The following is a 15,716-nucleotide window of genomic DNA, read 5'->3' on the forward strand; positions in this document are numbered from 1 at the left end:
CCCAGTCCCTGTGGAGTGGGAAGAGGGGTCTCCCAGACACACAGACACATGGACACACAGCGCTTAGAGAGGGACAGAGGGGACTGTTCACGTGCTGTGTCCGGCCGAGGAGCCCGTGCAGGTGAGACCCACGTCCCCGGCTAGTTCTTTGGGTAAATGGGTCGCTAAACAAGCTCCCCCTGTATTGTGCTCACAGCGATCAGGGCTGCCAGTGGATGCAGGACCATGATTTCGCCATCAGGCATCTTGGGGCTCAGCTACAGGGGGCGCTCCGACACCCACAATTCAAGTCCTTAGACTTCTGTGATTTCATCGAACCTGGTCTTTTACCTTCTCAGCTTTCTTGGAGTCACGCTCTGTGTCTAAAAAAGCAGCTGAGATGTCTACATGTGTTTGCTTTTAGACCTGGTGATCAAGTGCATGAAACATACAGCTTCAACCCTTTGAAGCCCAAAGCATTAAAACCAAAACCCAGCAAAAACAAAGTCCATATGGTATTTAGAGCTGCCCCATAAAGAAATTACACTGCACGTTAACTAATATCTTTTATTGTCAGACTTTCTTGAGCCAACAAACAATGATTCCGCATGGCTGTCCATAGGGGTAAGGCAACTTTCCTTTTTCTTTGTGGGTAGACTTAGTTGGCCTAAGTCTTTACAACTTCTCTGTATAAAAATAGAAGTCCAAGACCAGATTATTTTTCTTCTGGTCATAAATGCTGATTTATTTACAGGGGCCTTGTTCAGACCACCATTATACACGTGGGATAAAATAGGTGTGTATTTTATTAAAACCTCAGCATTGAACGTCAGGGTCCTTTAAAGATCCACTCATGTGTTATGCTTTCAAGGAAGGTAGCATCTTTCCCCCATATTCCAACATGGTTATGTTGCAACCTACCCAGAGTGATACGAGCTAACCTTCCAAGAAACATTTTTTAACTTAAATCTCATAGAAACTAATGACTCCAAAATGCCTTCATACGGTTCTAAAAACAGCCTTGGAGCCAGCTGTTTAAGAGTGGTTTATAAATACAGTTATCTGTAGGCTGCATATCTGTTTGTAACACAGCAGACAGAGATTGCAGACTTTGCTACACGTGAAACAAAACTGGAGTCAAAATGTGGCTTTCGGAATACAGCAAAGACAGGAAACTCCAGGATTCCGGGTTGTTAATAAAACCACCTTGTAAAGTAACAGCTGACGACTCTCGCTCTGAACTATTAAAATATACAGACGTTACGCCATTGCACATCCTCTTTCCCTTTGCTTTCAATGCTCATGAACAATGATGAAAGTGATGGGTTTATGGACACATGCGTGCACGGGCAGGCACATGCACTTAAAAGATGAAACAGAAAAAGTTAATATACGTCCAATGAGGAAGGCTGCCAGCAGCGCTCCAACTAAAATAGACCGTCGTCCTCTTGCTCTCCCTCCGTCCCCACTCCCCACTCCCTCACCTTCCTTCCCGGGGGAAATCAAGCTGGGAGGTTAGTGCAGAATAGATGGATCAACGCCCCCCCTCCACCCCCCTCAAGCTTAGCAAGTCTTCCCTAAAAGGGAGGGAAAGCATTTCTCTTCAGTAGCACAGTTAAGGTGGATTAGTGTCGGTTCCACAAGTTAAGGCACTTCTGGCTGCTTTGGTGGCAGCGTGGGTTTCGTTTCCTCTCTTTTTAAGGCATGTGTCGTCTAAAAGAAGTAAAGCTTTGGAAACTGGGTCGACAGCTTGAGACACTGATCACTGGAGTGGACAGGATGAAAGGTCCCCCGAGACACCGCCCTCCGACAAGGGGCTTCTGGAAAGCCTGGGCAGCCTCGCCTTGGGCTGCAGGCGCAGGAGCCGGCTGGGGCCGAGGGGGCGGCACGTGGAGATGCTCAATTCACGTGGACCCACGGCCACCTTCACCTGGAGCTGCCCTGGCTGCTTACGGAGCGCGAGGTGCTGTAGCGCTTCTTCACGATCATGCTGATGTAGGCTTTCATGAGCTTGGCCACGTCTACCACCTGCCGGGGGAGCAGAATCGGCCCACGGTCACAAGTTTCTGAGGGGCCAGGGGACCCAGGCTAACAACCAGACATCCTCTGCCCAGTGCGCGCAAGCGGGGGCCCGTCCTCCCAGCAAAAGCCACCAGCCTGCCGTGCGAATCCACGGCGCAGGCTGTGTAGGAAGCCAAGAGTTAGAGCTGCTTTTCCCTATTCCTCATTGGGTAGAAGGGGGACTCGTGGCCTTTCCACGTATGACGTGTGCCACCTGGTGGTTGCCTGACGTAAAACCGTCAGATTTTGCAAGACAGAAAGCCCCCCAGCAGGTGACACTACAGTGTGTGGGGAGGATCAGGGCTGGGATCACCGTCCCCACTGAAGGTACAGGTACACGACAGAGCCCACAATCACAGCTTTTAAAGATTGCATCCTATCGTGCTGGTCAAAACCTCGTGATGCAGCTGGAGACACAGAGCTGAGGCCCGAGGAGCTGGCAGAGCCTCGTGTGCCCGTTCTGTTCCCTGCCAGTTCTGAGAGTCCAGCAGTAGCTATTTCATGGTGCGTTCACTGCCTCCCCTTCTGGCCCGTCCCTCCTGATGGCTGGCCTGCGTCCCTGTGAAGGCATCCTAACTGGCTCCCATTTCCCTGATCTCTCTTCCCTTCCAATCCCACCCCACACTGTTTGTAAAAGCACTGTTGTTACACATCACACACCGAGAGCCCATGGCAGTTCCGCGCTGTTTACTGGAGTTGTGCAAACCCGGCAGCCTGGCGCCTGGGGCCCCCCAGTCAAAGCCCCACCTCTTTCCACCCTCCTGCACAGCATCTCCTCTCCATCACTGTACACCAACAGCCAAACGGGCAGCGTGTGACTCCTGCCCATTTCCCACCTTTGCTTGTTAGCAGCTCCCTATGTGGAGACCTCAACAGGCTTCTTGTATGATCGTTATTATTATCACTACATTTTACGCTTTGGAGCGGGATGGCACAAATATATAGAGGTGTTTTCTGTCAGCTAGAATTAGCTCTGTCCAGGACACTCTACCGTTCGCTCCCTCCGGCTCCGTGGACACTGCCATACCCACGTCTCACAGCTGTGATCCACTGCCACCTCGTCTAGTAAGTTTCACAAGGCTTTATTGCCAAGCTATATATATGTATGTATATATGTATATATAGGACCTCTACATCACTTCCCTTTCTCTTCTTTTCCTACAAGGGTACAAGGGAACCAGATTTCTCTGTTGCAGAGGTACACAGAACAAATGTGGGGCTGTCAGATTTTGGCCTGTGAGAAACCTGCAGCTGGGGAAGGCGCACCATGCTGTATCTTCCTATATCTTAAAAGCGAAACATCCAAATAAAATTACTTGGTCAAAGGCATCAGGAAACGGGGTGCGGTTTTCCTATTTTGTCAAGGCCACGGATGAAAGATTTGCCTCTTACCTCAGTGGTTTCAAAGAGCAGCTCCCTCTCATCGACGACGATCTTGTACGTGTTGGCCAGGGGGGCCCCGAAGGAGAGAATGTGCTCGTACTGGAAGACTTCCAACGGTCTCCCCTCCCCGCGCTTGTAGACAGACACGGCGTCTGCGCTGACGCCCAGCCAGAGGTCCTGGGGAAAGCCTCCTTCCTTGCACTGCGGGGCAAGAGTTAGGGCAAGAGATCATAAAAGTTAGAAACAGAACACAGAAACCACAAGAGAGGCTTTGAGTCCAGCACTCTGCAGAGAATGCTGAGTGCATGCAGCGTGTCCTTATGCTGGGGGCATTGAAATACAAGATATGAGAAATGGTGGCTCTTTGGCGGCCTTGATGGATTTCTGACCAGCTGATCAATCCTGTGCATTTGGGGAATCCTACTTGGTAAATCCAACACCTTGCTTGGACTCTCCACCTCTCAACATCATCACTCTCCTGGCCATCTGGATTAGCTACGCGGAGGTGGCCGTAGCCGTGGAACTTGACAGCGATTCCCCAGTGAATCAAGCAGCCCGAGCCAGGGCTACTCTCTTCTATCTCTAGTTCTGCCTCCCCTTCCTGTTTTGGATGATTATTCTTCAAATACAAAACCTAGGATCACAGAGGGAAATTCTCCCAATCTGTGCTGAGCGGTTTGGGCTCCTCTTGGAAAACACGTCTCGTGACAAGGAGCCGCAATGACCTTAAGTGTGTATGGTGGTCGATCTCATTGGTTTAACAACAGACCTTCCTGCATGGGTCAGTGGAGGAAAATAAGAGCCGGGCTGGCTGTAGGGGATGACAACACAGGGCCATGGGAATCAGGAGGGGTACACACTGGTGACACAAAAGAGGAGGTACCTGTACAAAGCATCTGATTTATACTTAAAAACAAATGTAACTGAATCAATCAACCAGCCAACCAACCCAAAGAGAGCATCCAATGAAAAGTCATGAAAGGATCTTGGAATATATGATCAACATTTAGATTTTTACAGAGCTTCGTTTAAAAGTCATCGGATAACATGCTGAACGATTATGATCATAAGAAAAACAGACCAAGGGCTGGCTTATCTAGACCAAGCGTTGGCAAACTTATCTGTTAGAGGACAGACAGTGAATGTTTTAGGCTTTGTGGTCTCTGTCACACGTACTCAGCTCTGCCATTTCAGTGTAAAAGCAGCCAGAGAAAAATATGTAAAGGAGTGAGCCCTGCTGTGTGGCAATAAAACTTTTTTTTACAAAAAAGGAGGCAGGCAGGATTTGGCCCACGGGCTGCAGTTTGCCAAGCCTTGATCTCAATCATTAGTAAGATTTTCTTTCCATAAATGGTCAACTTAAAAAAAAAAAAGGTCTGTGTCTTTATTCCCGTCTTACCCCTAGGTTCTTCATGACCTTTTTTTTTCTTCTTACATTCCATATATATGTGTTAGCACATGGTATATGTTTTTCTCTTTCTGACTTACTTCACTCGAGAGCATGGACTTGAGGATATGGGGAGGGGGAAGGGTAAGCTGTGACAAAGTGAGAGAGTGGCATGGACATATATACACTACCAAAAGTAAAATAGCTAGTGGGAAGCAGCCGCATAGCACAGGGAGATCAGCTCGGTGCTTCGTGACCACCTAGAGGGGTGGGATAGGGAGGGTGGGAGGAAGACGCAAAAGGGAGGAGATATGGGAACATATGTATATGTATAGCTGATTCACTTTGTTATAAAGCAGAAACTAACACACCATTGTAAAGCAATTATACTCCAATAAAGATGTTAAAAAAAAAAAGGATATGAATCAGTACTGGGTTGATGTGAGTTTAGCCAAATTCAAATTGTGAAACAGAAATTCTTCCCTTCAAACAGTCATGGGAAAAAGATATAAATGTAAAATTCAAGGATATCCAAAATTTCTAATTTCATGGACACAGTTCTAAAAAAAATTTTTTTTTAAACTTTAATGCAGATTTTTACCAGCACTTTTTCGTTGGGGCTATAGCTTGAATAAGAAAGAATCAGAAATTATTGAATAGATGACACCTTAATTTTCCACTCACTTTTAACATTACGAGAGCATTTACTGTAAAGGAGGAAGAAAACTTTGGGTGTGTGGCGGGTGTGAAGGGTAAAATTTGGGGGCTCTAAAGAGAGAGGGTGAGAGAGCCAAGTGTTCCACCAGGTCCTCCCTTCCCCAGGAACCTGACCGTGGTGGTTGCACAGACCCCAGTGCAACCCGGTCCGAGAAGCAGCAGGCAGCTCTCACCTCCACATCAAAGAGCGTCGACCCGTATCCAGGCCACTCCTTGATCAAGGCCATGTACTTGGCCATGGCCTGCTCCTGGCTCATCCCCTGAAACTTCTTCCACTTGCCGACGATGCTGGCCCGCGCAGACGAGACCTCCTCCTTGACCCACATGTCCAGCATCTGCCCCTCCTCTGCCCTCTGCCGCACTGCCGCCCCCGTCCGGAAGCTCCGGCGCAGCGTCCCCTCCAAGAAGCTCGTGCGGCGCTTCTCCAGCCGCTCACACGGTGTGAAGCTCTTGGTGGACTGGCTGATGCGGGCCTTGAGTCTCTGCAGCGAGTAGACCTCCTCCAGGGGCGGCACTGGGGCGTGGGGCGTGTAATCCCCCTGCAGGTACTGCAGCCGCAGGGCAGCCAGGACCTGCAGGTTTTCCTCGGGGGCCGGGTAGTGGCCGTGGACGACGGCTTCGTGGGCCTGTAACAAGGCGGTCAGTGGCGCTATGGGCCAGGCATGGCTGTGCGACACCACGCCCGCCTGGCTTGCTCCCTTGTTCCACCAAAGGCCACCTTCCTTAAAGTTGTACCCTAACCCTCCCGTGCCGCCTTAAGGTTCTCCGTCGCATGGATACCACTGAACACGTATATCTATCTTATTTCTTATTGCTCCCCCCGTACCCTCTCCCCTGTCCCAACTAGAACAGTTCCTGGCCCAGGAGTTCATATAATACGTGTAGAAGTTTCCTTCTACAAATGAATGAAAGAGCAGCTGAACCTGTCCACGCTGGGAATTCTACTTCCACGTGTGATTTCCAAGAACTAGCAGTTAACGTACGAGGGGTATGAACGGGTTTCACCCCTGCTTGTCTGCAAAGGAGCCTAAGAGCTCCGTGTACCTGTTCAAACATGAACGCAAATTCCACGCTGTCTTCTGGCACGTTGTCTGTGTCCAGGAAGCAGTAAAGTTTGAAGTAGAATTTCCAGGGCTGGTCACCCACCTCTGATGTGGCAGCCAGCCTACAGATGGAAGTTGAGAGAGACTCAGAAAGCAAAATGAGAAATGGGCCATGGGTGACCCACAGGGAGTTCACTGCATATGGTGTATTCTTGGCAAGGATTCAGACATCCTGTCTGTGCTCAGATAACAGAGAGGGTGGAGATGGGGATGGTGGGAGAGAAAATAGAGCCAGCGTGAAGCTTACCAGAGTTCCCTGCTAATTTTATTTCCCCAGAGGTGAAAAACACACTTTCATCCTAGTTTTACTTTAAGACAACAAACAGGCAGCCTTCAGGTAAACCGAGCTAACAAGTATTTCCCCGAGTGTCCCAGTCTGGTTAGTCCTAGCTACACATAGAAAGCAAAGAAACAAAGCCTATTCCTTCATTCCCTTTGCCGACTCGCAAACTATAATAATATTTATAAAAATTGACATGAACATTTGGGAGGCTATGTTAACAGAAAGTAGGAATATCCCTCTCCCCCTCCATCGCATTTTGGTTTATTTCCAACAAAGCCCTTAGACCAGGCCCACCTTGAGGAGAGGAGGTCACTTCCTCTGGGACTTGGAAGTTTGGGGCTGTTCTAAACCTCTTGGTCCCCTGACACATTTCTTTTTTTTCTTTTCTTTTTTTTTTTTTTTTTTTTGCGGTACGCGGGCCTCTCACTGTTGTGGCCTCTCCCGTTGTGGAGCACAGGCTCCGGACGCGCAGGCTCAGTGGCCATGGCTCACGGGCCCAGCCGCTCCGCAGCATGTGGGATCTTCCCGGACCGGGGCATGAACCCGCGTCCCCTGCATCGGCAGGCGGACTCTCAACCACTGCGCCACCAGGCAAGCCCAATTTCTTAGTTAAAGCTACTCCTGCCCCCTTATGCAGCTGGGGAGGGGCAGGGCCCAGCCCTGCTGGAGTCTCGTCATTGGTACTGGCATCATGCTAAAGGAGGAATATCTTCTGTGTTACTTGGGGGATGTGAATATTGTAGGTCCAAGAGATACAAAATGCAGTTTGAAGAGTTTATAAGTTGGCTTCTGTCCACTCGTCCAGCTTCAAAGCTAATGACAAGTTAAAATCTGAGAATCAGAAAATTCCAAGATGAGGGTGACAGCAGGGCACGGAGAGAAGAATGGGGTAGAGGATCAATGACGGGGTGAATCCTATTTGAGACAGTGGCTCTATCTAGGAATCAAGGGAAATAGGCAGCAGAGAGAGATGAGAAATTAAATATATGCTTTAACACAGGTAAAATGAGATGAACTCAAAGGTACCCTGAAGCCAAAAATGGAATCAAAGTTCAAACCCTCCTGCCTCTAATCGGCTGGCACTTCAGGGAGAAGGAACTTACTTTTCAAACTTTGCTAATACATCTGCTACAATGGTCCGGCTTTCGACGGCTTTATCGACGTGTCCGTTGTACTCAAAGAGTGCAAACATGTTTCTGCTGTCCTCCATGGCCAGGCCTCGGATCAGCTTCTCCACCACCTGGAAGACACGGGGACTTCAGCTTCTGAAGCTGTGCTTCTAGAATATGCCTTCATCAGAACCCAGGGGGAGCTGCCAGCAAAAGTGAGGGTCCAAGCAACCTCCCAACACTGTTGTGTACGGAATCTCCAAGGTGCTGTTTTCCCTGGTTCTCTCGATATCAGTCCTCTCTCTTCCTTGCCAAAGAGAACACAGGTTATTTTGCCCACAGCTAGGGGCAGATGCCGGCCGGTTTCTTGCAAACCCGTAAGCGTATGAAAACTAAAGCCCGTTTGCCTGATAAATTCACAAACTCATAGCAATTTCCACTGACATCTCTGCTACACCAGCTTTTCCGGGTTTTACTGCACTATTCCTTTTAGCCAATTGGTTTTATGGTACTAAGTTTAAATTGAAAAAAAGAAGGAAAAATGAAAACATGTTCACCCAACATGCTAGATATTTGTGTGGCAAAAAGAAAAACACTGCAGAAGTGAGAGGCTAAACCCTTGTCAGAGCAGACGTATCTGAGTCAGGTCCGCAATCTCTACTAGGTATCGACTGCTTCTTGGATTAGCAGGATTACGTCTGTTTCCTTGGTTACTGAGCAGCTGCACCATGCCAGCCGCAACTGTGCACGACAGTCAGCCTAACTGCGCCCAGTTTTCCTGACATAAGTAAGCACGTGGGCAGCTGGGCCTCTCCCTCACCTCCCCGGCTGTGGTGTGGGAGCTGATGGTGATCTTGCAGGAGCCACCGCCGTGGCAATACACTGTGGACGTCATCTCCTGCCGATGGATCAGCGCTTCGATTTCATCTCGGGAAGGCACAAACTCTCTGCATTTGGTTTTCTTGAGAGATTCGTAAATGAAGAGGGCGTATTTTTCCATCTCGGTTCCTGGAAACTGTTCCCGTATCCTAGGAGCCAAACACTAACTGTTAATTGCAAGATCTGAGGACGGCTGGCTACGGGGAACCGGGCGGCTTCAACGTGCTGTAGACCAACACGGTGAATGGGGTCCCAGTGCAGAGCAAACGCTAGCCGCTTCCCTAGCTCACCCTGTGCTGTTTCAGGACCAAAAAAAAAAAAGAAGAGAGAGAGAAAATCCAAAGACCAAAGAGCCCAAGTATGACCGGGAGCAGCTTCTGCTACTAGCTGACCTCTGCAGAGCTATTAGATTTGAAAGGGCCACGTGCCTCATACTACTGCCATGAAAATTCTTTTTCCACAGTTAAGCAGAAGCTGAATCAGACAGCCTCTACCTGTTCGATCTGGAACAAATATCCAAGCTTGTTTTCTTTTTTCCCTGTCCATACAGAGTAGTGGTAATTAAATTTATCAACGTCCTACACTTCAGGACACTACACCCAAAGGGACCTGTCCCTGGATCAGCCCCGTGTGGCTTAGAGGGAAAAAGGTCGTCTGTGCCCCGTAAGTCAGCTCGGGTGACCTAGGAGCCCGACCCACACAAGGTGCCTTCTGTTCCAGGTCCAACTTATCTGAACTGTGTCCACCGCACTCCAACGTGAGCAGCGCCGCCCGGGCCACTCGTACCTTCTCAGGTGGAACTTGAGGTACTTGAGGATCCCCCGGCTGGGCAGGAAGGTGCAGCTCAGGCAGGTTAGGATCTGCCAGCTGCACAGGTTGCCCACACTGCCCGGATGGGGCACCTTGTTGGTCTGTTTGATGAGCTGACAGTAGAGCTCGTCTCGCAGAGGGCGGAGGTCGTGCCCCGTCTGGAGGATGCCCTGGATGATGGGAGTAGGGTCAGACATGGACTCCAGCTGCTGCAGGGAATTGAATATCTTGATGGCTTCATCCTGAAGGGTCGTGTAGCCTTTGTCTTTGAGCACTAGGAGAAGCACAACAAACACGAGTCACACGAGGCTTTGGAGAAGGTACAATCTGAGCAGCAGACAGGAGGCAGGAATGGGGACCAGAGCTACTTCAGGATGCAGTGCCCACCACCTGCTCTGGACACTCGAACAGCCAAACAGAGGCGCACAAGCAACTGAGCTATTTTACTGTGCAATAATACTTACTGAAAAGCTGGTCTGCTGCCAAGCAGGTTCCGCATTTGACATGCAAGACAACTGTTTAGGATCTGGTTCTCCAATAGATTAAGGGTACTCTGCGCTCCTGGGGCGTGCTGGCATGTTTTTTAATACAACAACACGGACATCACTATAACCAACTAACGCTAATATGATAGAGCTAAAGAGTTAACAGGGAAACCACAGCACAGTGTCCCGGGCCCAGGAGGAATTCGGGACTCACGGTTGAGGTTGATGTCTCCGTAGGGCAGGGGCAGGAGTGGGGAGTGCAGGGGCCGGTGGGTGTGGCGCAGGATAGGGTTCCGCTTATAGATCTGCTCCACCACGTCCGCGTTCAGGCAGTTCTCCTTGAGAAGAACAGAGCCGTTAGGGAAAGCCCACGAGCTTATCGTAAGAAACGTACATGTAAAAGGACAAAGCCATCTGCATCCTCCTGAACGAGAATGTTTTTCACAAGTCACAAAACACCTGTAGTCTAGGGATGGAGGTGGGAATCCAGCATTAATCATCTCAAGCATGAAGATACCCGCAAGCCACGCTTGATGACAAATCACTCACACACACACACACATTTTTCTTACACAGCTCATTCTCTTTCTTTGATTTGCATATTTTCCCATGTTATTGAAAAATCTTCTCTCTGGAAATTATATATACTGAAAAAAATTGAACTTTTCTTGCTAATTATTTAGCCATAAATCATTTGGCCAAATCATGTCATCCTTGTCTATAATTCATTTTAAAAACACATTTTGCTAGCTCTCTCATTGGTCTTTTGTATCCTCCCCCTGAAAATGACGCGTTAATACATTATCAGCGAGACTGTTCTTCCTTGGGCCTCCTTTCTCACTCCTGAAATTTAAGAGCTCCTCTCAGAGAATTTCATCATGTATTTATGTTCCTAAAGCATTAATTTGGGATCTGAAAAAGCCAAAGTTACTTTTAGAACTTTAAATCAACAGAAAAGTTGGAGGAGAGGAAATGAATCATTCTATCGTGGCAAGTTCATTTCTGCTATGAAACTTTTTCAATAATACCCAATTGAAAACCAGAAAGAAATATGTTTTAATCACTTAAAAAATTGGTATGGACTTATTTAGGGCAACCTGTCTCATTTCTTAAGAAGCATTGCTTCATATCCAAAAATTCTATTTACTCTTTTAATGTCTGATTTCAAATGAATTAGTAAATATATTTGTCTCATTTCTTAAGAAGCACTGTTTCAACATTTAAAACTCTATTTACTCTTTAACGTCTGATTTCCAATGACTTAGTAAATATACGGGTAAATAAGATATAGCTTTGAAGAGGAAGTTCAGCTGATATGTGTTTTTCTCTCCTTTTTCACAAGAAAGCTTCAACAAATTCATTTTTTTAAGACTAGAAATGACATTATTAGTTTCAAGCTCCTCGGGCTCCATGGACAGCTCTGCAGTTTGTAGGATAACTGACCTGCAGGAATTTGGCTCCAAACACCCAGAAAACATGTCATTTTGGAATCAAGAGGCTGACTTGAATTTGGTGGTTAATAATATACTACCGATATATGAGACCCTCTCCCACCTTTACAAAAGGCGCGGTTTGCCTCCTGGATCTAATTAGCTTACTTCCTTTGATGTACATCAGTAAATAAGTACCCGCCTCACTATCATTCTGGCATCTTTTCTGTCACAGCTCTGGCTCTTTCCTTTGCGTAGGGAACCTGCCTACATGGATAACTTGGAGGAACAGAATAAAAATAATTCCCTTGACCTGCGTCTGCATCAGGGGCTGACCAGCTAAGTGAGCAATGCAACCAGAATATCCCATGTCTCCGTTTCCATGCCTGGAAAATGAGCGCCGTGATCCTTGTTCGTGGCTGCCATTTAATGGTTCATTCGTTTGCTTGTTCATTCATTCGATATACACTCACAGCCACTAATCTTTATAAGCAGGGAATTACAGCTGAACAAGTTCAGTGCTGGTCCAGAGACCTGGGAGCTGCTTCTGTGAGTTTGGGGGCACCTGATAAGGATTCCAAGCTTTCTAGACCCATGTGGCCTCTTAGTGAATCCACTTGTGTGATCTAGAAACTGCAGTGAAAGTAGAATTATTGTGTTACTTCTAGAAGGTCCCCAACCTGGGCTCAAGTGGAACCTGTGACATGCAGGTTGTCCCCAACACAGATCACACCACGTCCCTGTGACTGGGGAGCCCCACACCCCAAATTACAGACCACTGTCCCTCCGCCTACACAGCTCTACAATCAGGTTTGCCTCAGTGGCGATCCGTAACACCTCCCCAGAGACAAGATAATTTTAGTGTCAAATTTCAACTTGACGTCAATTTTTGCATTTTCTAAATGCGATCTAGCATTTAGATTTTTAAAAGCCAGGATATACACGAACACGAAATTAACTAAGAGTTAGTTTTGATTACAGAAACGTCTTGATGTTCCCGTGGTGAGAATCTGTGAGCTACTGTGACTCACTATGAGCTGGGCTCCCTCGCTCTCACCTTGATATCCTGAATCAGCTGCTGGGTTGGGGTGTCGATCGGGGCCTTGGTGTCCGTCACGTTTTGAATGGCGCTGGACCACCTGGTAGCCTCGTTGAGCAGCTTGGTATAGAGCCGATAGCAGTGCTTGCGTCCGTACACGGTGACGTTCCAGTAGCCTGCAACAGCAACGCGCGTGTGCGCACACACGCACACGCACACACACACACACACACACACACACACACACACACACACACACACATGAACCTGGGGGACCAGGGTACTGTCCCCGTACCGGAGTCCCAGAAGTCCAGCACCCAGGCCATCTCCACCTGAGCCCCTTTATTAATTCAATAGCTACTTGCTGATTTCCTCCACGTGCCCTGCCCTGCACTAGGTACCCAAAGACACGTGGAATTTACAGTTACGAAGGGAAGACAAACATTAAAATGATAAGCCCAGAATTATGATAAATATATAATTAGTAACGCCTGCTCTCAAAGAAGGAACAGGCGTAAACTAAAGTCCAGTTCAAGGCTCTGGAACAAGAGTGAAAACTCTCCCCTCAGATTGCTGACTCTCTTTTTCCCTTCCTGTTCCTTGTCTTCCTTTCCTTTAGATTCTCCCTTCAAAAGAAACCATTGTGTCAAGCAAGCAGTCCAGGTGTTCAGACACCAGCCGAAAGTGGAATGCAGTGACTACAGTAAAAAAATACATGAGTAGTTTTTGGAATGGAGGAACTGTATTTCAAAAGCACAAAATCACGACTAGCAACAAAAAATCAAAATAAACAACCTAGAAACACCTTTTGTAATATCGAAAGGGGAAAAAAAAAATCTTACGTGACCACTTTTTATTATGCTAGGTTATGTTCACCGACAGTCAGGGTTTACCTTTTTTAAGCTGCATTATGACTCTCACGGTACAACGGTGAGAAGGACAAAAACACAGGCATAGAAAAATAAGGCTTCCTGTAGGAGAACTTCTGTCTGTTTACATCTCCTTGCCCTTAGAAGAATCTTTCTGCAACCCAATAAATCAGGACCCCTTTACTATGGTTTACATATCAAGTGTTCACATAGCTAACCACGGACAGCCTCAAAAGATAAATCAGCAAAAGAGATTTTTTTTTGTGGGGGTGGGGAACGTAAGCACCCCAGGTAGGAAGCTCACTCCTTCGCTCCGAGCAAACCCACACCTCCTATGACTGGACAGGCCATGTCTCAGGCCCAGCCAGTCCTGAGCACACCACACCGCTTACCTGTCTCTTTGAAGATCTTCTCGTCCGGCGGGACGACTGAACAGAGGCTGTTGAGGACCAGGGTACCCAACTTCAGAGCATTCTTCTCCGAGCTCTTGTAGTAATCCAAGGAGTTGTGGGTTAGCACAAACCACCGTTTCTTCAGTTTCAGTGAAGACATCTTCGGACTGTTTTTCACTTCTTTGTGCAACCACCCTGGAAAGAAAGAATGAAATGTCAGCTCAAAACTAGGATGAGAAACTTCACATACCAGGTAACCATCTGCACCTGGCTTACAAATGGGTCAGATTTCTATATATCTGCTACAAACGGCCACGATCATTTCTTATTTGATGATTTTTAACCATGTCAAGAGGCAAAATTACTCAGAAAAGTGGCTCAAAATGGAAACGTGGCAGATATCCGTGTAAATGAAAACAGGACTCCAAGTAAAAAAAGCGTCGGTGGCACCACCTCTCACTATAAATTCCTGGCCCTCCACTCTGGTGTCCCCCTTGGATCTCTGCAGCAGTGTTATCCAGTGGTGCATCTCCTCCGGCGTGTCTGCGTTGCAGTGAAGCACCCGGTTGGCCGTGATGATCACAAATGAGTTGGGTCTGAGCAGTGGGGCGAGAAGGAAGCAAAACCTCTTAGCTCCACTGAAATCACCACCTCCGTCTGACCCAAGACAAAATGCCTTTTTCCCAGCTTATGGGTCACAGGGATAAAAACGGCAGTGCTATGTGTATTTTACGTTAAGGCAAACCTTGCTCATTTCTGTAGGATTTATTTTATGCCTCATTAACCTTTAAACCTGGAGCAACACATTCTGAAGGTCCTGGAAGGGAAAACATTTCTTAATGCTGAACTTTCCAGATGAAATTCAGTTCCAGGAAGGCTAACTAAGGTGACTGCGAGGGAAAATTTTTTTTTGATGCCTCTCCAAAGTAAATTTCTTCCTGCCTCTGGGTATGGCTTTGGATAATATTTCTGTGGGTGGGTAATGCAATGTCAGATACCAGTAACAGGAGGTCAGTAAATAGGTGTAAGTGGAACATCTCATCCGCTTGATTATGCCTGGTACAAAGAGCCACCTGGGTCCATCCCTTCAACGCAATCTGACAAGGGTGCATTTCCCAGGCAGGGATAACCTAATAATGGAAATTTACTTTCTCCTGCATCTCTTTTTAGCTGGCAATGCCCTGAGTCTCTCATAGGCTCTTAAACAAGATTTTTCTGTAGTTGGGAAGGAAAAAAGGTGAGCACTTGAGGAAGAGAGAAAAGCCTGGGTAGGGATGGAAGGTTCTCGCATGGATCGTCACGTGCCCAGCCTGCCTGATGTAGGGGTTTAGGAGGAGAGAGACGCAGATCAGAACTTGACTGTCAGAACAAGCATCTGGGCTTTAATTACTGACGTGACACACACGTGTTAAAGGTTCCTGAGCCAGGTATGAGAAGGTATAGGGTGACTAGTAGAAACAAAGAATCTATGGTTCAGGAGAGCCTTCGTCAACGGTGGGGCGATGGACATCCCGGAATTCTCACTCGGCCCAGGAGACACTATTCTTGTTGTCAATTTGAATACATTTCTATTCTCTCTCTAAAGCTATGTCATTGAAGGCAGAAGTCAATTTTGATCCGTACTCAGAATTCCCAAGCTGCAAAGCAAAATAGAGATGGGAAAGACGAAGGTCACTGGGTACAGAGACCCCCGAGACCGTCACCGAGGATGATCTGCCTTCAAAAAACAGAACCAAACACATGCTATTTTAAGGGCACAGGTAAGGTAGGCATGTCAAGGAAAATAAATG

General features: G+C 47.5%; 1 protein-coding gene across 3 annotated transcripts in view; it reads right to left on the bottom strand.

Moving 5' to 3' along the window:
* Positions 1-532: 532 nt before the first annotated feature.
* The window catches only part of MYO10 (myosin X), a 218,473-nt gene continuing 203,289 nt past the window's right edge, over positions 533-15,716 (bottom strand). For all 3 annotated transcript variants that reach the window (XM_029216317.1, XM_029216319.1, XM_029216318.1), the window contains exons 31-41: positions 14,380-14,522; positions 13,927-14,121; positions 12,684-12,841; positions 10,411-10,534; positions 9,688-9,985; positions 8,843-9,050; positions 8,017-8,153; positions 6,572-6,692; positions 5,701-6,153; positions 3,433-3,624; positions 533-2,007 (exon numbers count right to left, since the gene is read on the bottom strand). In XM_029216317.1, the coding sequence (XP_029072150.1) occupies positions 1,906-2,007; positions 3,433-3,624; positions 5,701-6,153; positions 6,572-6,692; positions 8,017-8,153; positions 8,843-9,050; positions 9,688-9,985; positions 10,411-10,534; positions 12,684-12,841; positions 13,927-14,121; positions 14,380-14,522 (2,131 nt within the window). In that variant the 3' untranslated portion in view covers positions 533-1,905. The remainder of the gene's footprint in view (positions 2,008-3,432; positions 3,625-5,700; positions 6,154-6,571; positions 6,693-8,016; positions 8,154-8,842; positions 9,051-9,687; positions 9,986-10,410; positions 10,535-12,683; positions 12,842-13,926; positions 14,122-14,379; positions 14,523-15,716) is intronic.

The sequence above is a fragment of the Monodon monoceros genome, unplaced genomic scaffold (assembly GCF_005190385.1).
Source record: "Monodon monoceros isolate NGI ecotype Baffin Bay Population unplaced genomic scaffold, NGI_Narwhal_1 Super_Scaffold_12, whole genome shotgun sequence".
Classification (NCBI taxonomy): Eukaryota; Metazoa; Chordata; class Mammalia; order Artiodactyla; family Monodontidae; genus Monodon; species Monodon monoceros.